This window comes from Hypomesus nipponensis, chromosome 16, assembly GCF_054491055.1.
Source record: "Hypomesus nipponensis isolate SF chromosome 16, ASM5449105v1, whole genome shotgun sequence".
In the NCBI taxonomy this organism is placed as follows: Eukaryota; Metazoa; Chordata; class Actinopteri; order Osmeriformes; family Osmeridae; genus Hypomesus; species Hypomesus nipponensis.
This window is the reverse complement of record NC_140376.1, coordinates 4,508,679-4,535,315: the sequence shown is the minus strand read 5'-3', so window position 1 is coordinate 4,535,315 and position 26,637 is coordinate 4,508,679. Positions and strand designations below refer to the sequence as shown.

The following is a 26,637-nucleotide window of genomic DNA, read 5'->3' as shown; positions in this document are numbered from 1 at the left end:
CAGTACACACCACCACCAAAGACCCAGCCACCAACACAGGTGTCAACAATCGAGCAAATGCACTCATGAAAATTTGAGAGTAGTGTCAGCATTTGCTGGCTCTTCTCACTTTTATAAGCTAGAGAGAGGTGTGTGTGTGTATATGTTGGTGTGTATATATATATATATATGTGTGTGTGTGTGCGTGTGTGTGTGTGTGCGCGCCACGTTATGTGGTGGGTTATCAGGCGTCAGGGAACAGATGGCGGCTGTATTGTTGCTGGTGTAAAACCAAGGCGATAGCATTATCCGGGGGGTGGACACACATACACACACCTAAACACCCACACGTGCCTGCTGTAACCCCAGCAGTGTCAGGGCTGACTCACCAGCGCAGGCCCGGGCCGAGCCAGAGGAGAGACATTAAGCATTTGAGGCAGGAGATGGAGGGAGCAGAGGGCTAATGAAGATGAATGGAGCGATGGAGAGGGGCCTGCCCCGTCACAGGAAATGAGGAGGAGGGGGAAGCGCTGGAAGCGCTCTCCCTACTCCCCAGACACCAGCAGGGGGAGAAGAAGAAGGCTTTATCCCGCCCTGAGTGGGGGGGGGGGGGTCTCAGTTGCCTGTCTTTGTAAGATGGAAAACTGTTGATCTGACATCTTCAGCCCCAGGCAGGAGAAGCTTCTGGATGTGGATCGTTGAGGAATAGGTGAATGTCTGGATGGAGAGAGAGAGTGAGTGAGGTGGACTAATGAGAACCCCCCCCCCCCCCATCTCTAGTGACGGTGGAGGGTTAGTGGCAGGCTCTGTTTCAGTCAATTTAGCCGTTGACTCTCCTCCAGTCGTCGCGTGGTTTCATAAAGCTCCGCCCGTCAGTCATCTTGTGGAACATGACTTATCGATCTTTCAGGATTGCAACATTAGCGGGCATTTGCACCCACACAGTGAATCTTATTTAATCATGGCTGATACGCTGTCTCTTTCTTCCTCTCTTTATCTCTCTCTCTCACTCCATCTCTCTCCCTCTCTCTCTCATTCTGCACGATCCTGTAATTGGCCATTAAAGCTTGGAGCATCTTAATTACACCCGCTCAAACACACCCCACTCCAGCTTATGGATTCACTTGAACAAGACGGAGTCCTTCAGATCCATCCATCCCTCCCATTGCCACCAATAAACTCCCTGAAATTGATCAGCGATCGCTGCTACCGCGGCTCTGACTGAGACAACGTAGCGGGAGGACGGCGGACCTTCGCTGTCACGGGGGGGGGGGGTTCTCTGTTTTTGTGCGGCGAGACGCGGGCCTAATTTATACGCCGGGTCGACGGTGTCATCTGATAGGCTCTCGCAGGGGCGCCGATATTCCATGATTCAATTAGGCGCTGGCGGCAGCCTTTCGTATGCAGCCGCCGCGGCTCGTTTGGTGGGCGACTTGATAAGAGGCCTATTAAAAAGATGGATTTCTCTCTGCGGGGGGAAAGAAAGGCCCAGCTGCTATCTGTTCCATATTGCGCGGTTAAATGTGTATCCCTCCATAAGCAGCATACAGAATCCTCCTCGTTCATCATGGGTGCCTCCAGTGTTAGCCAAACACCCAGACAGCCCCAGCTCCCACACTACTGACTTTCACGTGGACGCTTGGTGAGGTACAACGTACCTACCGTACATACGTGTTCAGAGAGCGAATTATGCAATGACAACCCCCCCCCTACACACACCACAGTCTTAATTAGGGGGGTCAACCCCCACCCCCCGTAATTCACACACTGCACGTGTTGTTGTCGTAGGAGGGCTGTATCCTCACTGTAGACGCGTGTTGCAGATGTAGGTTGATTGAATGCTGACTGTCCACACGGCTGCGTTCTTGATCGTGGTTTAAATGTACATTTAAACTGTGCCATCGATGTTCACTATTCTCATTTGGGGAACAATTGGTTTCCTCCCCGTCTCCCTTCTCCTGTTTCGCTGATGTAATTGGTAATTAAATAAAGGACATAGAATGAAACGACCATGCATTCCACCTCTCTGTCTCATTGTAGCCAGCAAGCTTGTCCATGGCACTCTTGTGTACTTTAATGCTTGACATATAATGAAGTGCTCCAAAAGGCATCCATTTTGGTCATTGTTATTTATTGGCGGATCCCCGTGGTTAGCATTTGGTGCAGTCAGGGGTCCTTGACTTGAATTCCAACTAATTAGCTTTGCCCTAGCATTTCAGCTGTTTGAACATGACGCACAGTTACTTTGCTATCCAGCCTGGGCTAAATATCCTACTCACTTGTGTCATGTAAGTACTGACAGGTGGGAAAGAGATGCAGAATCTCAGAATTAATGACTTGGCACTATCAGGGTCTACAGATGGAGTCTTTTAGAGAACAGCTAATATACCTTCAAGTTCTGATCCCATGTCCTTTAAAACATTTGTGATTGAGTACAGTACATCAGTCTCATACTGGAACCTCAGAACAGAGTGTGGAACTGGATTACTGCCAAGTTTCTCTTTGATACTATAAGCTAGGCTGGCTGACACAAGCGATTTCTTAGTGGAAGTGTGTGTGTGTGTGTGTGTGAGTGTGTGTGTGTGTGTGTGTGTGTGTGTGTGTGTGTGTGTGTGTGTGTGTGTGTGTGTGTGTTGTTAGGGAAATGGAGCTGAGTTGTTATGTGGTTTTCATGTTAGTATAAAACCATATGGCGAGGGTTTTAATGAGTGTGTTTGTTTGAACCAGCCACTGTTCAGGCAGGAACCCTCAGATATCAGTTTGAAGAGCCATTTACATGTACATGGAGTTTCTGCAGGGTGACTTCCATCTCTCACTCATCCATGACTTTAACACACAGTAATGTTCAGGTAAATTGTGACACCCAGAAAAAATATACCACTGGAGCAGGGAGACTGGAGAATATGGGCTGGAGCAGAGAGACTGGAGCAGAGAGACTGGAGCAGAGAGACTGGAGCAGAGAGACTGGAGCAGAGAGGAGAGACTGGAGCAGGGAGACTGGAGCAGAGAGACTGGAGCAGGGAGACTGGAGCAGGGAGGACTGGAGCAGAGAGACTGGAGCAGAGAGACTGGAGCAGAGAGACTGGAGCAGAGAGACTGGAGCAGGGAGACTGGAGCTGAGAGAACTGGAGCAGAGAGACTGGAGCAGAGAGACTGGAGCAGAGAGACTGAAGAAGGGAGACTGAGGGAGAGAGAGACTGGAGCAGAGAGACTGGAGCAGAGAGACTGGAGCAGAGAGACTGAAGAAGGGAGGACTGGAGAGAGAGATTGGAGAGAGAGACTGGAGCAGAGAGACTGGAGCCGAGAGACTGGAGAGGATTAATGCTCCCTCTGGTCTGATCCCTCTGCTACTCCTCAACGCCCGTACACCTCTCCAGCCCGTCCATATTTGTCTTTCCCTTCCCTCTCTCTCATCCATCCTTCCACTGATTCATTATTTACCAGATAAAAGAGGAGCGAGGGGGAGGTAGTTTGGGCGTCGGCGAGCATCGTAGCGTGGCGTCCATGGGAAGTGGCGGGAGAGTGATGGCTGATGGGTAGCGGCCCCTCGCCCGGGCGGCACTGAGGGATGACACCGCTCATCCATTAACGCCGCTGCCGCTCAGCGGACGAGTGAACAGAGTACTCACCCCCCCCCCCCCCATCTCTCTGTCCCTCCATCCCTTCATCCCCCCGCCATCACGCTATCCATCCCTGCTGCTTATCCTGGGAGATGTACCTGTCACCCGAAATGGCTGTTTCTCCGAGGAACGCTTGTCTGACTGACTACTGACCGACTGTTTGACTGACAGACCGTGTGACTGTCCGATGTCACCACAACTCAAGACCACCCATCTCAAATCGCTGTCAGACCACCAAAGTCCAAACCACCAGTTGTGTTTCCACCATTATTTCTCTGGTGTTCTCAAACAGAAGAGTGCTCGCAACAAACAAGTATGTTTTTGGAGGCGGGGCCTGACAAAGCCAAGTAAGAAGGATATAAGTCCTTGGTAGGGGAAAAGGACAAGATTAACCTAATATGTACAAATAAATCATGTAAATGTATACAAATATAAAACATAAATAATGATGAGTTGTTGAAGACTATCAATTGAGGTAAAAACAGCTTGATTTCCCGCCCCTCTGATAGTCTTGAACTGTGCCCCAAAAGTGTTGGAGGGGTTGAAGGGTGTGAGTAGGTAATGACATCCAGCTGTGGGTCTCTCTGGTTTGGGTGTGCTTAGAGGAGCTGTGTCTAGTATTGAGGTAAATGCAGTTGCTTTGTTTGACAAAGCTTTCAGTCTAATGGGCATACATTTGATGTGTTTTTTTTTATGTCAAGGGTTACTCATTATGTGCAGTATTGGCTACATGTTCAGTTGTGTAATTTAGATATTATCATTGATAATTGAATACAATCATTTGGCGGGTTGAGTAGTTAGTTTTATCAGAGACTGAAACTGTTCCTGTAACTGTCTTTATTGTTTTTGCGGGCATTACAAATCATGTTCTTTACTGTGTGCTCCCATCTGTTACTGTGGATGGGGTTGACTGACTGACTGTTTAACTGACTGACTGACTGTCTCACTGACTGACTGTTTAGCTGACTGACTGTCTGTCTGACTGACTGTTTAGATGACTGAATGACTGACTGTCTGACTGACTGTCTGACTGACTGTTTAGATGACTGAATGACTGACTGTTTAGCTGGCTGACTGTTTAGCTGGCTGACTGTTTAGCTGGCTGACTGTTTAGCTGGCTGACTGTTTAGCTGGCTGACTAGCTGAATGACTAGCTGGCTGATGACGGTTGAGTTGAGCATGTGAATGTTGGCTAACTGTGTTTGTCTGACAGGGACGGTCTGATAAAGCCAGCAAAGCATTCATGTAACTGTCAGCTTGAGCACGCGTCCAAGTAACTTACCTGTCGATGACGTGCCTCTGTCTGTCTGACAGCTTTAGTTTACCGTCAATGGGGCACAGCATGATCAGATGATTTGAAGGAATTTCAAGGCTAAGGCTAAGGTTTTGCATTCATTTTGATCTGAAAAACGTTATGCCATAAGTCGTGACCAACCTGACAAAGGGAAACAGAGACCAGATTGTGTGTGTGTGTGTGTGTGTGTGTGTCAGGTGGCTGAGCGGTTAGGGAAGCGGGCTAGTAATCAGAAGGTTACCAGTTCGATTCCCGGCCGTGCCCAAATGACGTTGTGTCCTTGGGCAAGGCACTTCACCCTACTTGCCTCGGGGGAGAATGTCCCTGTACTTACTGTAAGTCGCTCTGGATAAGAGCATCTGCTAAATGACTAAATGTGTGTGTGTGTATGTCTCTGCAGACACGGGCCTACTTCACAGGGTCGCAGGACCCCTCTGAGGGGAGAGGAGAGGCTGCACCCTAACCTCCATGTCCTGGGTGTCCTGTTCCTCAGCAGACCCATGAGCCACGCCTTCAACTTCATCCTGCTCTTCCAGTTGTAAGTTGCTATAGGAACCAACACACACAGCTGCCGCCGTCAATGTTTTAGGAAACATTTGAAATGTTCAACTGTCAGTGCAACTGCTTTGCCCTTCCACTGTGGGCCTTTTGTATGAAGGATTTTCCACATATGCTGTTAACCAGCACTAAACCAATATTCATAGGATGTAAAAATGACTTGGTGGTTCTTTTGAAAACCCTTTGACGTCAATGGTGCGTCATGAAGCAAGAGAATACAATCAAATCAATGATTGAGAATGTTTTTTGGGGGTCGGAAATGCTGTTGAGGGGTTAGTGAATACTCAAGTGCCACACTGCCGCAGTTAGGTGACAGAGAGACAATGACATGGTGTTGGAGGGGACATGGGGTGTGGAAGGAGGCTGGGTGGAGAGTGAGATCTGTCTGTTCCCGGTGCGCGGATCTCAACTGGAGGGCGAGACGTGGGTGAGATTCGATCTTGAAAGTGGGAGACCTCGAGTGCTGTGGTGGTCTCGCCCTGGCCTTATCAGCGAGCAGGGAGCAGAGATGTTATTTATAGGTTAAATGTCATGTCTCTCCAAAACCAACTGCCGTCCCCCCCCCCCCCCCACCTCGTTTTTGCCCCTGAAAATAATGAGCCCAGCCAGTCAAATGCATTCTGCACAAATGACGAAGCAAGCATTAATCAGCTGACTTCATCCTGTAAGGAGGTTGTATTTATGATGCAGAATTTGCATAATGAGATTTTTTTCTCACCGTCAAAAACACCTTCTCTCTCAGCCCTGACTTTACTGTTATGCTCGGTCTCTATTACGTCTTAAAGCTTGAAAAATAAGAAAAAAACGACCTCCACCGCCCCTTCCTTCAAGTTGACTGATTCCCGTCATCATGTTTGTACCTGTAATATCTCACAGCTTTAAGCCCTGGGAGAACAGACCATACTTTATAGCCCCCTCCTTGGTATGCTGGTCAGTCAGCCACTGTAGTACATAAACCACAACAGACTTCCAGGTAGGATCTAGAGAACAAGTTGGAGCTGGTGGCACCACACAATATCATTTACTGTTCTGTCAGGCATGATCTGTGGAGTAATGTGTGGCTTATTATGGAGGACCAGTGGCTGTTTGGTCCTGTTGATAGAACAGAGCTTGTTATCAGCATTTAGACAGCCCCCCTGTAACATACCTTCGATCGATAGGCCCTTCATTGTGTTGGTGAGGCTTAGTGCTCGATCAATGCCCCGCCATGACCTGCTGCTTTTACCTCCAGCGGCTCTGCGACTCCCTTACACACACACACACACACACAGACACACACGCACACGCACACACACACACACACACACACACACACACACACACACACTGCTGCTGCACCTTAACTTTGATCTACTGTGCACACATGCCCATGCACGCGCGCTAACACACACCTGGTCACAGCCTTGAGGTGATGGATAACTTTGGCGAGGCTAAAATATGCCAGCAACACCAAGGCCTGTCGCCATCCCAACTCTCCATGTTGTTCTTCCTAAAGACGCCGTTTAAAGGAGAGACTTCCTGTTTCCTGAGTCTCCCTGGCTGGAGGGCTGGAATGACTGAAAGGGAGCTGGCTTGATGTAACACACAAGTATAATGTCTGCCTTTTGATTGGGTGATTTTTGATTCTATGGATAATGAGTGCCTCTTCTCTGTCTCTGTGTGTCTCTGTCTCTGTGTGTCTCTCTCTCCAGCGTGTCTGTAGGCATCAGCTATGTGCTTGCAGGCAGTGAGGCCTATGCTTCCCTTCTCCAGGTCAGGTGAGTTCTTTAGTTGAAGAACTTCAGCTTCAGGTGACATGCAGAGAAGAAAGCAAAGAGAGCTTCTCATGTCTGGCTGGTGAGAACTCTCTGGAATTCCAAATAGCGTTCTCCTGTGTCGGCACTGAGAGCTGCTCCATCAAGCGTTCTGCACACGGCCCGCTGTAGGTGAGAGATGATTCATCTCAATGTCTGTCTCACGTTCTACTTTAGATGTGAGGAAAACACGGTCTGCAGAGACACTAAGTAGCACGTAGTTTGATTATGAATATAGAATGTGTGTCTTATATCTGTCTGTGCCTCCAGGCATGGGTAGAAGGTCCTAAATGTTTTTCCCCCGGGTCCTGTGATTGTTCATACTGTATCTTTAAATCTCGCAATTGACTTTGAACAAATCACTGCCTTTCATCATCTTGAGCGAAAGTTTGCCTTTCAAAACACTCTGTTTGATACCGCTAAGAGCCGCCACATCCGAATGCACCGTGGCTCCTGCATATTACATGGGGAGGCGTGATGCAATAGTGTGTTGTTGCTGACGATAGCCAGAAGAAACGGTCGTTCCAACCGGTACTTGGGGAGGGGGCAGGGGGGGGGGGGTAATGCCGTGTCATCATCAAGATGGGGAATCTTTAAGAGGAGAAGAAGAGGGGTAGATGGAGATGGAGCAGAGGGGGTTGTTTTTGTTGTCTATCTCTGGGTCCAAGAGAGACTTCCACCTAAAGACTGCTCTCCATGCCGTTGACTGCCATTCAACCGAGAATAGATCACATTTCTCCAACCTATTAACGCGCGGACATGAAAGGGTTGCCGTTCCAGCGGCGTAATCAAAGGCAGCCTTGGAAGTGTGCGTCGCGTGAAACGGGGGAGAGGAAGCAGAGGAGGCGTAGAGAGCGAGAGAGTTCTAGATGAGGAAGGTTTGTAATGCCAGGGTAGCCATTAGTACCCCACCCCCATTCCTGACTGGAACACACAAACTCGTAGACCTATACAACTCCGCTAATCAGAGTCTGCTCCAGGAGCTGCATATGCTGAGCTAATTGAATGAGGACAGGGCTCTAATTGCAACCTTGTGCCACGTCTGGTCATGTCTGTGTGGACTCCTTGAGGCTCCACGCACTCGGTCTTCAGACGAGGTGACAGCCAGCGGATTTCCAAGTGCTTTTAGAGGGACAGTGTGTTCGATAAAGACGGACCGAACGTTAACAGAGCACGGTTTGTTTAGCGCCAGCGTCACATGAGAAGCATTACTGGACTAGCCTGGATACAAAAGGTAAAGATATCTTCCGTATAAAATCAAACAAAGAGAGAGGAAAAAAAAACACTGTCTCTGATATGACCCGTAATGGGCTTTGCAAACGGCTAGAACTTCAAAAAAGGACACCGGTCCATATTTCATCTTCTAAAACCGGTATGTTCCTCGTGGGTTGTAGAATGGCTCTCCAAGTGAAGTCCAGACATTGTGTGGCAGCTTGTCAGTGCAAGAATGGACCTCCTGGTTCCTGGTGCCCTTGAGGTGGGAGGAGGAGAGAGGCACTGAGGATGTTTTCATTTTAATTAAAGCTCTTCTCTCAGCTCCCCTATAAACACACACCCACACACTCACACCCACACACTCACACACACACACATCCACACATGCACACTTCCACACACACAACCAACAACACTTTACGCACATGCCTCACAAACACCACATGCAAACGGCGCATGCGTCACACACACACACACGCACACACACACAGAGGACACAAATTCCAGCAGCAGAAATAATACTCTATTATCAGACTGAAAAGATCAATTTATCTTGCGGGCGACAGAACCAAGCGAGCACTTTAAAGTTCTGCGGACATGAATAATTAAGCAGTTTATTTATCAGGGAAAATTATCCATAAGCGCTTTTGAGTGGTGTTATTGCTTACCGCATTCTCTCTCTCCCACCCCCCCACCCCCCCACCCCCCAACACACACACACATCTCCCTCCCCACTGGCAGCTTGCCCCCGCTACAGGATTTCATTTGAGAAGTGCTTTGTGAAGAGGAGCCCAGGGAAGCAGGGTTGATGAATCGACACAGACAGCAAGCCTGGCTTCACAGTATTAGCATTCTAACACACAACCTCCCAGCTCCTGAACCCCACGGGCCCCGTTTGTGGGTGGAGCTTGTGGGGTGAGGACAGGGGTGGAGCTTAACATCCTGGGTGACACTGAGTTGGAGATCAGTTTTGGGGGTTCACGCCGTGTGATGCTGCAGTCATATCGCGTCTTTTAAGTTTGACTTTGAATTATAATTTGTTGGGGAGAGAGGTGGGGCTTATGTCCTGCGCAGGGCTTGTACCCCTTCTTCTCTGATTCTCAGAGTTCAGTGGAGTGGCTGTTTGGAGTGGTGTTCTTTTAGGGGATGGTTCTTTTAGGGGAAGTAAGAAGCCGTGTTTGATGTGCTTAAGGTTTTCAACCTCAATACACCAAAGCGACAAACACACAAACAAACAAACAAACACATAGAGACAAAAACAGTAGAGTCCTTCATGGGCTCCTAAGCCAAGGCTGGGAGCGTCTCAAGGGGAGAGTGGAGATGAGGTGGTCTAGCTGTAGGAACTGTCACTGAGGAGGGTTTTCCCTCTCCTCGCGGCTGAGAGAACCCTCTCACTAGGCTGCTTCTAAGGAGACCCTGAGCTCTCCGAACAAACAGTCACCACAGAGAGGAACCGAAACGTCTAAAAACGCCTCTTTGTGCGATCTGCCGTCCAGATGCGATTGTTCTCCGTCATGGAAGAGTTGGGTCCAGCCTGAGAACCTAACCCAGGTCCAAAGGGGAGCGTTCCTCTCTTGATGCACCCGGCTAGAGAGTGATCACCTGTCCGGTTTTTCGGGTTTCTAGAAGTTTCCCAGCACATTTACTTTTACATTTAGTCATTTAGCAGACAGTCTTATCCAGAGCGACTTACAGTAAGTACAGGGACATTCCCCCCCGAGGCAAGTAGGGTGACGCGCCTTGACAAAGGACACAAAGTAATTTTGCACAGCCGGGAATCGAACTGGCAACCTTCTGATTACTAGCCCGATTACCGCTCAGCCACCTGACTCACAGCATAGTCATGGCCCAACAGATTACTTCTCAGGAGTTTTACAGTATGTCAAGTGCATTCCACTTTGCTCAAGTCACCGGTCAACACCACACAACCACCCTTCCCGACAGTGTCATCTTTTGTGGATGGAATCAATTGTGCTCACAGTAACACCCCCCTACCCCTCCCATTACCCCTCCCCCCCAGATCCATACCCCACACACACACACACACAATTTTGTTTTCTCCCCCTAGGACTGATGCTGTAATTACCTTAATCAGTTTAGAGAGGTAATTTGTTTGGTTCCACCCCGGTAAACACTTAACTTGGATATTATTCACAGGATCTGTTTTCACGGACGTTTGGGGGTTCGGAAGGGGAGCGCCTAAGTGCTTGATTAGACCCTTTTCTCCTGCCTGGTGGGGTGGGTGGGGGAGAGAGGAGGGATGGTGGGTGAGAGAGGAGAGCTGGGTATGAGAGAGGAGAGCTGGTGAATGCTCGGCTCTGGGACCAGGTTTGCTTATTGAAGTGAGAAACCTCCAGTGAGTTTGAAATGATTCCCCTCGCGGCGCTAATCAATAGGTTATTTCAGGCCCTCTAAACTTGACACCCTACACTGGCCTTGCAGACCTGCGCCGTGGAAAACTATCTCGGGTTGATTGGATACTTTAGTGGCTAATGCTAATCTTCTCAGTTGATTAATTGTTTTAATAACGGGTATATAATTGCAGAACATTCGGAAAAGCAGTCAATGAATGTGCTGATCAAAATCACTTCCCTCAATGAAACTATATTTATTTTTCATTTAGTAGTGCAATGTTTGTTCAGCAGATTGAAGTAATAATTGTGATCATGTAATTCAGTGAAAATTCTGTGGACTCTTTAAAAGAAACGACACGGCTCTTATTCTGACATGTGTTTCCATCTGCCTGATAACGAAGGATTTTACGTGTGTGTGTGTGTGTGTGTGTGTGTGTGTGTGTGTGTGTGTGTGTGTGTGTGTGTGTGTGTGTGTGTGTGTGTGTGTGTGTGTGTGTGTGTGTGTGTGTGTGTGTGTGTGTGTGTGTGTGTGTGTGTGTGTGTGTGTGTGTGTGTGGGCCCGTGTACTGCATGTGTCCACAGCCATATCTACGTCATCCCCGCTTTTACCTGGACTCTGTCTCTGGGGATCCTATTGGCTCAGGCAATCATCCAGCCAATCACGTCTCTGCTGACCTTCCTGAAGGGACTCATGCTGATTGTCACGGTAAGACTTGTTTGATCACAGCCCTCCGAAACTTCTCTAGAATATCCACAGGCACACTTGTTTGTTTTGAGACGCACTTCATTCCTTGGCCTGGCTCAACACCTAACACGCTGTGTCAGCTGATTACTGATTACAGGAGACTACCGCGCAATGACGCTAGCTAGTTAGCTAGCGCCGTGAGTGCGGAAGATTACATGTTTATTGCCAAACTGCTTTCCCTCCATTGTGCTCTCGAAAGAGAGCCGGTCGCAGCTTCCATCCAAATGCACGAAAGCCTCTTCCAGTGTCACCATCGCTCAGCGGTGAAATGCAAATCCAGAAAGGCAATAAAAGAACTCATATCCTAGTGCCAACCTCGGAGAGACATGGACGGATATTGTCAAGGAGAGATTGTTATTACCTAGCTCAGAACTCCCTTTCATGTGTCCCCAAACAAAATATGGGACCCGAAATATACAGTACCACCTTATCAATTAACAACCCCTGCTTGCTGCCTGGGATATTTTATACCTTGGCTGTTCATCCAATCTCATGTCCCTCATCTTTAATCTCCACGCTCCTTTTTTCCATCCACGGCCGCTCCGACACCTTTTTTCACAGCATCTATCCTCCAGTATCGACATTTGAATTCAGGCATGCGGGCGAGCGTTGTGTTATTTAGTACTGAGACGCGGTGGCAGAATCCCTGGCGTCCCTAAATGACAGATTAGAACAGGTGACGAGAGCCGGGATGATGCAGTGGATCTGTAACGCTGACTGATGAGGGTGATTTGCCCACTGATGAGACAATAGGAGGGAAAATGTCTCTGTCGGCGCCTCCATGGGCGCGCGTGATGAAATAGCGACCTTCTTATTGCCGCTGTCAACGGAGGGGACGCGCGGAGACTGACGGCGTCGCCGTCCCGTTCCAAACGGCGTCGAAAAATGTCAAGTCTCCTCTCTCCTTCCCTTCTTATTCCCTCTCCTCCTTTCTCCCCTCCTCTCCTCTTCTCCCATCCTCTCCTCCTTTCTCCCCTCCTCTCCTCTCCTCCCTTCTCCCATCCTCTCCTCCTTTCTCCCATCCTCTCCTCCTTTCTCCCCTCCTCTCCTCTCCTCCTTTTCCCGTCCTCTTCTTTCCTCGCCTCCCTTCTCCCGCCCTCTCCCAACATCTCCTTCTCGCCTCCCGCCTCCCTTCTCTCCCCCCCAGGCAGAGTTCCTGTGTGGGTCAGCAATCCTGTTAAACAGTTGGTGCAGGCGTGCGCCAAGCCTCTAGTTGAACATGCAAATGAGCCTAATGGCTTCCTGGAACTCATTAAGGGTCAGGCAGGACAGGAAGTGGCTTTAGAACCGCCAGGGAGGATTCTGGGATTTATAGTTAGGGTTGGCCAGGTCTCTTACAACTTCAGAGGGAAAATTAATAATCTGAAATATAAAACCATTAAAAATGCATATGGTTTCTTACTTGGATTTGGCCACTGTTTAAATGTATGAATAATGTATTCAAAATGTCAGACAATGGTCTGGCACACTCATAAAAATGCCCACGCTCTCATAACTCAACAAATCTGACCCCTCTTTAATGTTTCAACCTCTGGGGAGCGGGTGGGGAGGGAAGGGGGGGGGAGGGGGGGGGGATGGAGAGAGGAGGATGAGAAGGGAGAAGGACAGATGGATGGAAGTGGGGGGGAGAAGGAAAGAGGAAGAGGGAGGAGAGTGAAGGGGAAAGTTGAGTGCAGGGGGAGAGACTGAGAGGAGAGGGGAGGGTCATTAGAGGGAAGCGGGGGAGGACAGGAAAAGTGGTTGGTTTGGCTGTTTGGTTTGGAACCAGGAATGCTGATGCTTGAAAACCCTGCCTGTCCATTGGCTGTCCATAGACTCTGAGGCGAGCCCCGGGCGGTTAGAAGGAGGAGCCTCGAGGAAAGCCACACCCTCCGGATGAGCGGAGGGCCCCAGCTACCTCCCAGAAGTGGTTAGCATATGGTTTCGTCCTTTCCCCATTCTCAGGGCCCCCGTGTTAGCTAGAGGCTAACACGCTCTGAGGGAAGCCTTCCCCGGCTTGTTTCAGTGGCGCCGTGTGTTCTTGTGTTGTGACTGCAGCGTGGGGTTTCAGCCAAGTGTGCGCTGCGAGCTGTCACCTCCCGCGCCCGTGCCCCCCCTCCGCCCGCTCCCCCCCCCCCCCCTCTCTCTCCTCCATGGCCTCTGTCACCACGCAGGCTGGCACAGAGGACGCTAGTGGCACGCCACATTTTTCACTTCATGCAGATGGCTCGGGGACCCTCCACGGTGTGTGTGTGAGCGTGCGGGTGTGCGTGTGTATCTGCAAGTCCATTCGCGTCATGGCACAGGCATGTGCATGTGTGTGATGATGTATGTCTTTGCCCGTGGTGCACAAGTATGTGTGTGTGCTCTTTGTGTGTGTGTGTGTGTGTGTGTGTGTGTGTGTGGGTGTGGGCACCATTTGGGCATTTCCAGGTCACTGCTTCTCAATGTCAGCGACAGTGTTGGTGTCTCAGCAGGAAAGGTACAAGGCAGTTGGCAGCGTTTGGTCAGGTGAGCTCCAACAGGGTGTCGCTCCCTCAGCTGTGTGTGTGTGTGTGTGGAGGCTGTCGACCACGGCTGGATGACATGACGCCCCACAGGTGTGAAGAGCACAGTTCCCGGTCCAGCTCGCGTGTCTTGAGCGCCATGTTCTCTCGAACAATGCCTCCGTCTGGGGGGGGGGGGGGCGGGGGGGGGGGGGTGCCAGAGGATTAGACCCTCAACGGCCTTCGTTTTGAATTCCCTCCTCGCGTTCATGTCACGCTTCTGCATCGAATCCTTTTGAGGTCTTTTTTTTTTTGCCTTGTGTTTCTGTGTCGAGTTTTATCTTGCGTCTTGATATTCGAATGTGTAAGTCGTTTGTGTTATCGTGTGGTCAGTTTGAGGCTTAACAACACTGTGTAGCTCCAGTGGAGGACTGATACTGAGGCATAAAGAGCAACTCATTGAAACCAATATAATCCAGTTTGTGACACAATGGCGTTTTTGCATTAGCAGGAGCTGAATGTGGGCCTTTTTTCCTGGTCGGATGTAGCTGAATGCAGAGATGTTCATTGTACTCTAGAAATAAATGTCTCCCTCCAATTAAAATCCAACTGGAAGGCAAAGAGGACATAGAAGGCATTTAGTTCTCACACCCCTGTTCTCTCTCTAATCTCATACATAATGACCATTAATATGAACAAGAGCCAAAACACCCTTTTTTCACAGTGATTTCAATTATTTGACTCGATAAACAAATCTTTAGAGAAGTCTTTATATATATATATATATATATATATATATATATATATATATATATATATATATATATATATATATATATATATATATATATATTTTAGAGCTGCAGTCTTTCCCGCGGGTCTGAGTGTATTTCTGGAAAGATGAACTTGTATCTACCCTGGCAGGCAGAGCAGCAGAAAGATGGTGGGGTTGTTGTTGTTGTTTTGTCATGGAGATTCATGGGTAGACTCCTGTCTGTCTGGCTCCTCTTTCATACACAGACTCCTTTTGTGATGGGGCCTTCTGTCGGATAGCCAAGAGCTTGAATTTAAAATATCTCTCTCACCCTTTTTTTTTTTCCTGTCATTTTGTGGTACCACAATGGTTCAAAAAATCAATTTTTACCCTGTGATGTTTTATTCATCCATCGGTTGGTTCAACGCCTACAATCTTCCCTCCATCCTTCATTCCCATCTGCCCCTCGGTTCTCAGAATCTTCCGGTAGTCTATGAGGTGTTAACCTCATCAAAGTTCCTCAGCAGCAGACGAGTGAACAACATAGCTGGGCTGCTCAATACAGTCTACACTCTGCTTCTCCTCCATCCATGCACCCCCTCCCTCATTCATCTATCCATCCCCCTCTCTCTCCCTCTCTCTATGCATCTATCTACCCCCCCCCCCTCTCTCCATCTCTATTCATCTGTCCATCCTCCTCGTTGTCTCCCTATATCGCTCGCTCTCTCTCTCTCTCTCTCTCTCCTTATCTCGCTCTCTCTCTTTTTCTCGCTGTCTTCCTATTTGTCCCTTTCTCTATCTCTCTGTTTCTCTATCCACTCTCCCTTTCTCTCCCTTCCTCCATCCATTACAGCATTGTGATGTCCCAGTCGTCCGGGGCAACGGCTCCAGCCAGTCTGTGATCAGAGAGTCGTCTACTCTCACCTGTCCAGCTCCGGCTGCACAACACTAATCTAATCATGGCTCTCATGAACACACAGAATCCGAGGCGTCGGCCTGAACTTGTAGCTGTGATGCCTCTCCTTGAAGAACCACACGTAGCTCAGGCAGTTAGCCGCGGCTAGGCTAGCCCCCTGTTTTCATTTCTCCAAGCCAAACAAAACTACTATGTACGTTGCGATATATGATTTCCCTGTCCCTGGGGAAAATCTAGCGTCTGCTAAATGAATAAATGTAAAATGATTCAGATTGGCGAAGCACTGCTGTGGGCTGTATGACTGCACGGTGAACAAAGCAAGACCTCGGATGTTTTAGTTTCTTTTTCTGAGGTGATTCTTTTGTATTTGTTCAAGGGAACTGTAGGATTCTATCCATTTTTTGTTGTGTGTGTGCATGTGTGTGTGTGTGCGTGTGTGCGTGCGTGTGTGTTCGTCAAGTCATATTGTTCCTCTGTTGTGTTGATGCAGAGCTATTGCCCAAAAACCATGCTTATATACAAACATCGAAATCTTTGCCATCTGAGATATGGACTTAACTCCAGGGGACAGTTTGGAGTGTGTGAGGGTGTGTGTGTTTGTGTGTGTGTGCACTACCAAGGAAATCTAAAATCAATCTCTTCCATTTCTCTGTTGTTCTTCAAGGATAGACTATCCTTAAGGGGCCAGTAATAAGTCTCAGGGCTGACTGTTATAGATAAACCCATTCTCCAACAGCCCTCCATCCCTTCCAACAGCACTCCACACATTCAAGTCATGTGGCTCCTCAAGCCAGCGTGTACAGCGCGACGACAAAATCTACATTTAGCAGACGCTCTTATCCAGAGCGACTTACAGTAAGTACAAGGGACATTCCCCCCGAGGCAAGTAGGGTGAAGTGCCTTGCCCGAGACACGACGTAATCTGGCACGGCGTGGAATCGATCCGGCAACCTTTTGATTACTAGCCCAACTCCCTCACCGCTCAGCCATCTGACTCCCCAATCTAGCAAATCTAGCAAACGTAGCCCACAGAAGTGTGTCAAAGTCCTGCGTCGGGTGCAAGTGTTGTGCAAGGACCCGCCGTTGTGACATACGTGTTGGGACGTTGAAAGTTTTGTGTGGAAGGAGAGATTTACATATGACTGCATGACCTTTATGAATATTTCGTGTTGTACAGAAAGGAATTACGCATGGCCGCACATAGTGTGTGCTGCATGTTCACCCAGACACTCGTACATGGGCACACTCACTTGCACACAAGAAGGGGCTTCTTGGACATGGAAGTATTGTCCAATCAGAATGAACTCTGCACACCCACCCCTACCGCTACCCCTACCCCCACCCCTATACCCACCCCTACCCCCACCCCCACCTGCCTTTTGACCAGTCAGGGTAAATAATTCAGTGTGCGTTTACAAACAGCGGACACCGTACTGAAGTGACTGGTCTCAACACCAAAGAGGTGCAGTGGTCCAGTGAGTGCTGACACTAGGCTTGAGAACAATTGCAGGTTGGAGTGTGTGTCCATTATAAATAATAGATGGAACACTGACCCCCCCCCCCCCCCCAACTACATTTTCAGAAAAAAGCGCAACCGAAAAACAACAGTATGTAGAGAGGCGACACCGTTCCCAGTAGTATTTTATTCTGTTGTGGTCGACTCATCTCCCCCCTCACCCCCCCCCCCCTGCTGGGGCTGTGGGGCTTGGTGTTTGCATCAGTGATGAGTAGCTGAACACTCAAGTTTTTGACCTATTTTAGATAGGACAGCCAGAGCAGTAGTGTAAGATTTTCCAGTAGACTGGTCCTTTTTAGTCCGTCAGGAAACACACAAGACCAAATGTTATACACAAACAAGGCAGTTAGCACAACGCATGATGATGTTCTGGACAAAAAAGAATTATGAAGATACATTTTACCGTCGTCTAAGCTTGTTTTCTACTGACTTGTGTACTTCATAATTCGTTTCAAATTTTTTACTTATACAGAGATGCCAGCTCCGCATAATTACACACCATAACATTAATTTATTTAAAAAAGATTATAACTGTGAAATCTCCTAATGACTAAGTTAGAAAAAGCTACTAACCCACAGAACATTTTTATTATTTCTCTCGTTGTTGACCCATGAGAGTTGACAAAGGATTTTTGTCAATTTTCTTATCTTGAATGAATAAACTGACAATCTGCAACGTCTGCAATAAAAATTTTAATAAAAAATGACAGATTGCCGTGGAGATTTTAAAGCAATCAAAGTTTATTAGGGAGCTCCCATAACAGGAGTTATGATGACTGAGATGCTCCAGGGAGCGTTCTTAAGACCTGGGTTTAATCTGGGAAGAGAGAGGAGCTATTGAAAGCAACATTAATAATGTGGTTATTAGACAAAAGCAGAAAGGTGTGTGTGTGTGTGATTTGTGTTGTATGTGTGTATGTATGTGCATCTAGTTGGTACCTGCGTCTGTGTGTGTGCATGTGTGGGATGTATTCCCATGCGTGTGTGTGTGTGATAAACCAGTGTGCTCAGTACCTCCTGAGTTGTATTAGTTTCCTATTGATTGCTAGTGCCTGTGATGCCTGTGCCTGTGATGCTGGTGCCTGTGATACTAGTGCCTGTGATACTAGTGCCTGTGATGCTGGTGCCTGTGATGCTGGTGCCTGTGATGCGAGTCCCTGTGATACTGGTGCCTGTGAAGTTGGCATCAAAGAACCCCCCTCCCCAGAGAGCCCTCTTCGGTACCCCCACTACCCCCAAACCCCCCCCAACCCCTACAGCTCCTGGCAGGTCGATCGCAGCCGATCCATCGGCCTTCCACCGGGGCACTCCTCCACTGCACACCCCTACTCCTCCCTCCTCCACAGAGCACCACACCCAGTGTCTTGATCAAATATTAAAGGCATAATCCATACTATTTCTACCCCATCAACAACAATACCAGGCTCCATGGTGTAAATAATGAGCGATGCGGGCAATCGATCGGCTCGTCTCCACAGACCATGAAAAGACACCCCCCGTAGCTTATTTCAAATCCCAACTTCACTCAAGTTACACGTTCAGTCTTTTGATCTGAGATTGGACCCCTTCATGACTACCATTTCTGCCTCTGATATTTAACCAAGTCTCATTTGATCTGTAGTTGGCACAACATAGAGCTCAAAAACGCACAGGCCGTTCAACAGATGAAGCCATCAGGCCGATTTTTCATGGGCAGTTTTGTTAGCCAATCAGACATGGCACCCAGCTCCATCAGGGACCAAGCGTCCTTGTGAAACGCTCGATGGAAAATGCACAATGGCATGACATGAGCACTGTGAATTGTTACACCTTGATATGAGCCCAATTAAGTCAGTCTGGAACGTAACAGGCTGTTTATTTAGCACATGAATCTAATGTCTCTCTCTCTCCCTTCCTCTCTTTTCTCCATTCCCCCCTCGCTCGCCTTTCGTTCGCATGCAGATGTGGTTTTGCAGTAGATGGGACTATTTTGCAGTGGGAAAAGAATTGTCAATTACATGGTTCACGCCATAGTTTCAAAGACTAAAGCCCAACTTATACTTAGGTCGCAGACACTTTTGAAAAGGTCGCTGACAGAAATTGTGTCACGGTCAACACTTTTAACCGTTGCTTGAAAGTGGCGCCGACCAGGAGAAATTTCTATCGGCGCCGATGTCGTCACAGTGTCGTGCAAGTGTGACTGGCTAGATAGACGGCACGCGCCATTGACTGCATTGTTTTGAATTTTCAGTGCTCAACAGCTGTTTCAGATGGAAGGAATAAAGGAGAGATTGGCAGAGCAAGTTAGAACATATCCACACCTTTATAATGCCTCTCAAAATTAGCTACAGCCATTTTCTCCGATCGATCACCTAGACTACAAAGCGTAAACAATGTAACCATAGCTATGTGTTTGCCAAAGTATAAATGCAGCAGCCTGAGCGACATTTTTTTTTTTTTGGGCAACCATTTCAAAAATGTCTGCGACCTAAGTATAAATTGGGCTGAAGCAGATCTGTTTATTAGGGATGACACTCACCAGACCCTGATTATGCGTTGCGTGTGAGTTTTTGTATCATTTGTCTTTATTCCGATTTATTTCCTAATGTTTCTACACGTGTCCATGCCCCTTGGTTTTCCGTTTTCAACCCACCTTTCCATAGAAACTGTCTATAGAACGACACAAAGGAATGCAGTCCATGCTTTCAGGGAGTTCTCAAAGAATATAGCAGGTTTGCCAAGTTTTCCTATTGGTGTGGGTGTGTGTTGTGTGTCTTCAGCAGTGGAGACTATGTGAGACCCCATCCTGCCTCCTACCCCAACACACAAGCCAGACACACACACACACACACACACACACACACACACCACTCTCTCTGTTTTTCCTCCCCGTGATCCCTGTGTGACCTCTCTTACTCGTCCATGCTCTCCACGGTGAGAGAGACTCTCTCACATCATCCCCACAGTGCTTTGCACGGTGTGCATTAGGAGTGTGTGTGCGTGCGTGCGTGTTTGTTTGTTCGATTGGCAGTGCACATTCCTTTCCCATGTGTTGCGTGAAGAGTTACAGATGGTTCTAGTACCAGCGAGGTTAGCCGTTGAGAGCTTGTGATCTTACTGCCGTCTTTGGTCTGAGTGCCCAAACAGACCCAGGCTGCATTACTGGCCACGGACGACAGGATGAGCGGTCAGAGAAAGGGAGAAGGGGAAAGAGAGGGATGTTGAAGGAGCCTTGGACAGTGTTTGACAAATACACTCAGAGAACAGGCACTAAGGGACTCTCACTTTATCTTCTAACGTGCCTAACACACACGCCTGTGGGTGGGTGCACACACACGTGCTGATGTTGGCTATTTCCTTACTCACACAGCACCTCGGTGCATTTGACTCACATCTGTCTCTCTCTGTGTCTCTCTCTGTCTCTCTGTGTCTCTCTCTCTGTCTCTCTCTCTGTGTCTCTCTCTGTCTCTCTGTGTCTCTCTCTCTGTCTCTCTCTGTCTCTCTCTCTGTCTCTCTCTCTGTCTCTCTCTCTGTCTCTCTCTGTCTCTCTCTCTCTGTGTCTCTCTCTCTCTCTGCTCGCTCTCTCTCTGTCTCTGTCTCTGTCTCTGTCTCTCTCTCTGTCTCTCTCTCGCACAGGGACACTCAAACTGGCGTAGACGTGTTCCTTTGCGAGGCTTCGACAGTACAGGCGACCTAATGGAATACTTACTCCTAGATTCCAGGGCACACTTCAATTTCACGAGAGTCAATTACTTTCGGAGTAATTGCAATCGCGACACTTCTTCATACTTAGCCTGACGTTGTCATACTCATAATTCTAGTCAGAATATGAGTCTGATAACTCCGTTGGGCTGTGAGTATAGGGCGTGTTTCAACCAAACTCGTAAAGCAAATGCCTCTTCGCTCAATTGGATAGACCTACAACCAATCAGAGCAACGTAATATGTTGTTTGTTGAAAACAAATTCAACCATAGCGCTCTTTGGTGACGTGGTTGATTACGTTACTGTTAATCATCTGTCCATCATCGTATAAAGCCCGCCCTAACAATTTCATTGGTCCGAACAGCTCCTGTTCGGGTATAGTTTTTCCGCAACCGAGCTACTCCAGACCCAACTTCCCGACCAATTTTTTTGGGGGGCGGGGCTAAGTTGGTCTGGCAGCCAGGCTACATCATACTGTGAATAGTATAATATTCAGAATGCCACTCAGAACCCGCCAGAAAAAGACGTCGGACTTGATATTGCGTGTTGTCTTGTGTGTCGTGGTTGTTGTGTGTTCTTGTTTCACGCTTCTCTTCGCTCTTCTCCTCAACCCGACCTGTCATGTGTTCAGTCTCGGCTCGACTCTGGAGGCTAGCACACGACCGGCATCGTGTCCGCCGTCGAATGTCCTTCTGCGGTGGAAATGTCAGCTGAAATGAGGGCCTGGACGAGGGCCGGTGTGGTCTCTGGGTGTTCTGATTGTGTGTGAGGCTCGCTGCCTTTTCCCTGCCCGCTCCTCATCTTGTATGTCCCCCAGGTGGCGGTGACATTTGCCGTGGGGTCGGAAGTTCACCTGAAGAGCACCAACGACTTCCGACAAATTGGCAAACCTTTCTTAATGGGCACCGTGGCGCTGGGTGAGATGCAACACGCGCCCACACTCCCCTTTGTTATCCTGCCTCCATCTGGTTCCTGGTCCCCTTCACACACAATACGTTGCTTTTCTAATGGCCTGTGGGGTGTGTGCTGTATCTGGAATGTGTGTGTGTGTGTTTGTGTGTCTGTCTCTGTCTGAGTATATGGACTAGCATGATATTGCCTGTGACGTCAGAGCTGTATGTTTGTTTACACTCCTGAGAGACCATTAACACGCTCTCTTCTATGACCTAGTCTACCTTTCAACAAGGACAGGTGTACTCTGAGAATCAGAGAGAGAGAGAGACGGTGAGGGGGGGGGGGGGAATCAAGAGGGGGAGAGATGGAGCGGGAGAGAAGGAGAGGAATCAAGTCGCAGAAGGAGGGGGGAGACAGAGAGGTGGAGGTGGGGAGAGACTCGTTTCCAGGCAGCAGTACTCCTCCGCCACTTTCGGCAGCAAAGCTGTTAGCTTACCAGGGCTTTGTACAGCATCCCACAGGCCTGTGCTAAGAGCCCGCGCTTTTAATGGTCTGGGGCTTTCACAGAGCCACAGGCCAATCACACACGCACTCACTCACACACACACTCACACACTCACTCACACACTCACGCACGCACACACGCACTCACACACTCACACACACACACACTCACACACGCACTCACACACTCACTCACACACTCACTCACACACGCACCATATATTTACGTATGTGTCAGCACATGTCAAAACAGAATAAAAAGGGAGAGGAGAGGATGACAAAAGCTGGCAGGAGATGGAAAGAATAAACAATATATAGATCAACTGCATATACATTACCTGTGGTAAGTTTAGAAACACCTAGTCTGTCATTTTTTGAGACACATGCATGTTTCTATTCTTTATATGCAACAAACTAGGTCATTTTTAATGGTATGAAGATTTTATTTGGACCAAAATGTACAGATATTGGTACAAAAAGCTAAATTTTCAACAAACTGTCACCTTATTTGGAGAACATGCCAACTCATATAGATGTTCATGCCCGACAGACCGTGATTGAGTGAAAGATTGATTTAGTGATTGAGTAATTGAATGATTTGAATTCATGAATGAAAACATTTAATAAAAACAGGTGTCGCATGTGTCTTCAAAAATGATAAAAGGCTTCTGACAGGCACTGTACAGTATATATCGATAGATATGGTTGCTACAAGAGATAGATATTGTAGTTAGATACTGTAGATAAGTAAATTACAGAGATACTACAGATAGGTGGAGTTGTTATAGAGAGATGCTGTAGATATATACTGTATATATATATATATATATATATATATATATATATATATATATATATATATATATATATATATATATATATATATATATATATATATATATATAAATACCTACAGTATATATCTACAGAAAGATACCATAGATAGATGTACTGTAAATAGATGATGATGCTGATGCTAGCAGTACAGCCAGGTGTTTGTTCATGCCTGGTTCTGTCGGGGGGCTGGGTGGAGGTTTAGAGCGACCACCTCCTGGGGCTTTTCCTCTGTGGAGCTAATGTGTACACTGCTAATAGGGTAGGCCCCCCAGGGCCCCTAGTGGTGATGACAAACCTCCATACCTTCCTCTGCCAGCCATCTGGTGCTGGGGAGACTGGGAGGGTTGGTCCCTCGTTCCTCTCTCTCTCTCTCTCTCTCTCTCTCTCTCTCTCTCTCTCGCTCTCGCTCTCGCTCTCGCTCTCGCTCTCGCTCTCGCTCTCGCTCTCTCTCTCTTGCTCTCTCTCTCTTGCTCTCTCTCTCTTGCTCTCTCTCTCTTGCTCTCTCTCTCTCTTCTCTCCTTGCTCTCTTCCTCCACTTCTCTCTCTCGCACGCTCGCTCCTTTTGCTACTCTCTCGCCCCCACTCCATCTCCTCCTATCTCCCTTCAGTTTCATCCGTCTCCCCCCTTCTTTCTGTTCTCTACTTCCTGTCCCTGTCTCCTTTCTCTCCTCCTTGCTCCCCCTCTCTCTCTGGCTTCTCCTCCTTTCTCTTGTTTCCCGATGTTGCTCGTCTGAGAAAACACTGTAAGCTGTGTCAGCACATTCCAGATTCAATATGACTTCTGTCCTTGTTGTGCTTGAAACTGAAATATAGAGAGAACAAGCACTAATTCGCAGCCAGCGGGAGGTACGTAGGGAGGGAGAGAGAGAGATATATTGATTTAATACCAGTAAACGACATCAGGAAACAAATCAGGACAATACAGAATAACACCCTCACAAAGATCATCTCAGTGAATCAACAGTACATGCAATTCTGTCATTAGAGTGTGTGTGTGTTGTGTGTGTGTGTCTCATGTTCCTCATCCTGGTTCTCTGTCCTTGCAGGAGGCATCGTCAACGTCATGCCCCTCCTCTTCTCCCAGATATCCCACAACAGGACTCAGGTAAAAGCCTCAGGGTGAACTTGATTCGATTCACCCCAGTTCGACAAAGCTAACGGTACAACCGCGAGCATGCTGTGTTAAGGATGGGGAGGGCAAAGCTCAGTGGTTGGAGCATGGTCACTGAATGCCGCTTTCCATAAATGTCTGCTCAATGTAAACGGCGTTGAAAGGAGATCCAATTGCGCCACCATGTTGGGTCGTAGCCATCTCAGAGGGGGGTTGACTGTGTCTCTTCTCTCTCCCGGCTCCAGATCCTGTGGTTCAGGAGGGCCGTGCTGGCGGGCCTGGCAACCTGCACTCTGCTCAACGTGCTGTGGTGAGTGTCTGTGTGCGGAACCTTAAGGCCTGGCCCGAAATGCATGGCATGCCAAACACCACGACAATCGCAACAACAACAGCGGCGGCGGCGGCGGCGACCGTGGGGCAGCCGTGGCACAAACTGTGGCAGCATTTAGTGACGTAGATGTAAATGTATCACAGAGACGAGGTCCAGACCAGCACTCCTGTCCAAGAACTTATGATCTCCACTGAGACTGTCCCTGGGACAGATCTCCCCCCCTCCCCATCCCTCTGCCCGTCCCATCTTCATCCCACTCCTCGCCCATGCCAACGTCCATTGTCCATCCTCCTGCCATCCTTCTATCTCTCCCTTTGTCTGTTTGTCTCTCTCCCTGTCTCTCTCTCTCCCTGTCTCTCTCTCCCTGTCTCTCTCCCTCCCTGTCTCTCTCTCTCCCAGTCTCTCTCTCTCTCTCCCAGTCTCTCTCTCTCTCCCTGTCTCTCTCTCCCTGTCTCTCTCTCCCTGTCTCTCTCTCTCCCTGTCTCTCTCTCCCTCTGTCCCTCTCTCCCCTGTCTCTCTCTCTCTTTCCTGTCTGTCTCTCTCTCCCTGTCTCTCTCTCTCCCTGTCTCTCTCTCTCTCTCCCTGTCTCTCTCTCTCTTTCTCAGTCTCTCTCTCTCTTTCCCAGTCTCTCTCTCTCTCTCCCTGTCTCTCTCTCGTCTCTCTCTCTCTCCCAGTCTCTCTCTCTCTCTCTCTCCCAGTCTCTCTCTCTCTCTCCCTGTCTCTCTCTCCTCTGTCTCTCCCTGTCTCTCTCTCTCTCCCTGTCTCTCTCTCTCTCCCTGTCTCTCTCTCCCTGTCTCTCTCTCCCTGTCTCTCTCCTCTCGTCTCTCTCCTCTCGTCTCTCTCTCTCTCCCTGTCTCTCTCTCTCTCTCTCTCTCTCGTCTCTCTCTCTCTCCCTGTCTCTCTCTCTCTCCCTGTCTCTCTCTCTCCTCTGTCTTTCTCCTGTCTCTCTCTCTCCTGTCTCTCTCTCTCCCTGTCTCTCTCTCTCCCTGTCTCTCTCTCTCTCTCTCCCTGTCTCTCTCTCCCTTATCTCTCTCTCTCTCTCTCCCTGTCTCTCTCTCTCTCTCTCTCTCTCTCTCGTCTCTCTCTCTCTCTCTCTCTCTCTACCTGTCTCTCTCTGTCTCTCTCTCCTTCTCGTCCCTCTCTCCTTCTCTGAAGGCCTGCGTTGTATCTAATCAAGTGTGAAGAACCCTATTGAGTTTGCAATCAGGGCTTTGTTCCTCCGGAGAGTGAAAGCAATTATGTTGAAGCAGATGAAACTACCAGGAGTTTGATTCAGGAGATGAAATATCCCAGCAGGCACTGGGGGACCGTGTGCTCAACCCTGGTTGGCCACTGGTAAATGAAACCGCACCCTGATTGGCGGGCATGAGACGAGATAGTCACCAGTAAAAGCATGGCGCTTAGATGAGTTTGTCAGGTTGTCGCACACATACTGAAGCAGAGAAAACATTTTATTTTATTTTTCTAAAGAAGAGAATGTTAAATGAAGACAGTGGGGAAAATGCGGTATGGTTTATTGTCTGCTTATTTGTCGTAAAGTAAAAAACGTCCTCCCCAAAGTGTCCATCATGTAGTTTTATTCCTGCGCCGGTGGCCATATTTCACAGCGTATGATAATGGTTGGGTCAGCACTCTTTTCCTCTCCACACTTCCTGCCTCCTCAGGCCTTTCTTTGATTTGCTACGTCCCCCCCCCGTCTCCCCCCCCCGTCCGCCCCCCCCTGTCCTCCCCCCCACTGTTTGTTTGTTGAAGCGGCGTGACGGTGATGACCGTCTTTATTTAGACGCGCTTCCCCCGGTGTCCATTTGTATCCCCTGGAGATCTTAAAAACTCTGTGTCGTCTTTGTGCAACAGCTTTGCCACCGTGAAGTTCTTCTCTCCGTCTCCGCCCGGCAACGCTCACTTCCTGTCTCTGTCGCGGGCGTAATGGCTTCTCTGACGCCTCCATCTGTGTACGGCAAATTGACTGCATCTGGTCTTTTGGTGACAAAGGGAAGTTAATGATGCTTTCCTTCTTTCTCCCACACACGCCACACACACACACAGACAACCCGTAAACACACACACAC

General features: G+C 48.5%; 1 protein-coding gene across 1 annotated transcript in view; it reads left to right on the top strand.

The window, feature by feature from the left end:
* The window catches only part of LOC146254461 (uncharacterized), a 58,191-nt gene that overhangs the window by 4,375 nt on the left and 27,179 nt on the right, over positions 1-26,637 (top strand). Inside the window, exons 5-11 of the mRNA XM_084675454.1 lie at positions 4,813-4,817; positions 5,294-5,431; positions 7,143-7,208; positions 11,396-11,519; positions 21,709-21,808; positions 24,173-24,231; positions 24,483-24,547. Coding sequence (XP_084531580.1) covers positions 4,813-4,817; positions 5,294-5,431; positions 7,143-7,208; positions 11,396-11,519; positions 21,709-21,808; positions 24,173-24,231; positions 24,483-24,547 — 557 coding nt within the window. The remainder of the gene's footprint in view (positions 1-4,812; positions 4,818-5,293; positions 5,432-7,142; positions 7,209-11,395; positions 11,520-21,708; positions 21,809-24,172; positions 24,232-24,482; positions 24,548-26,637) is intronic.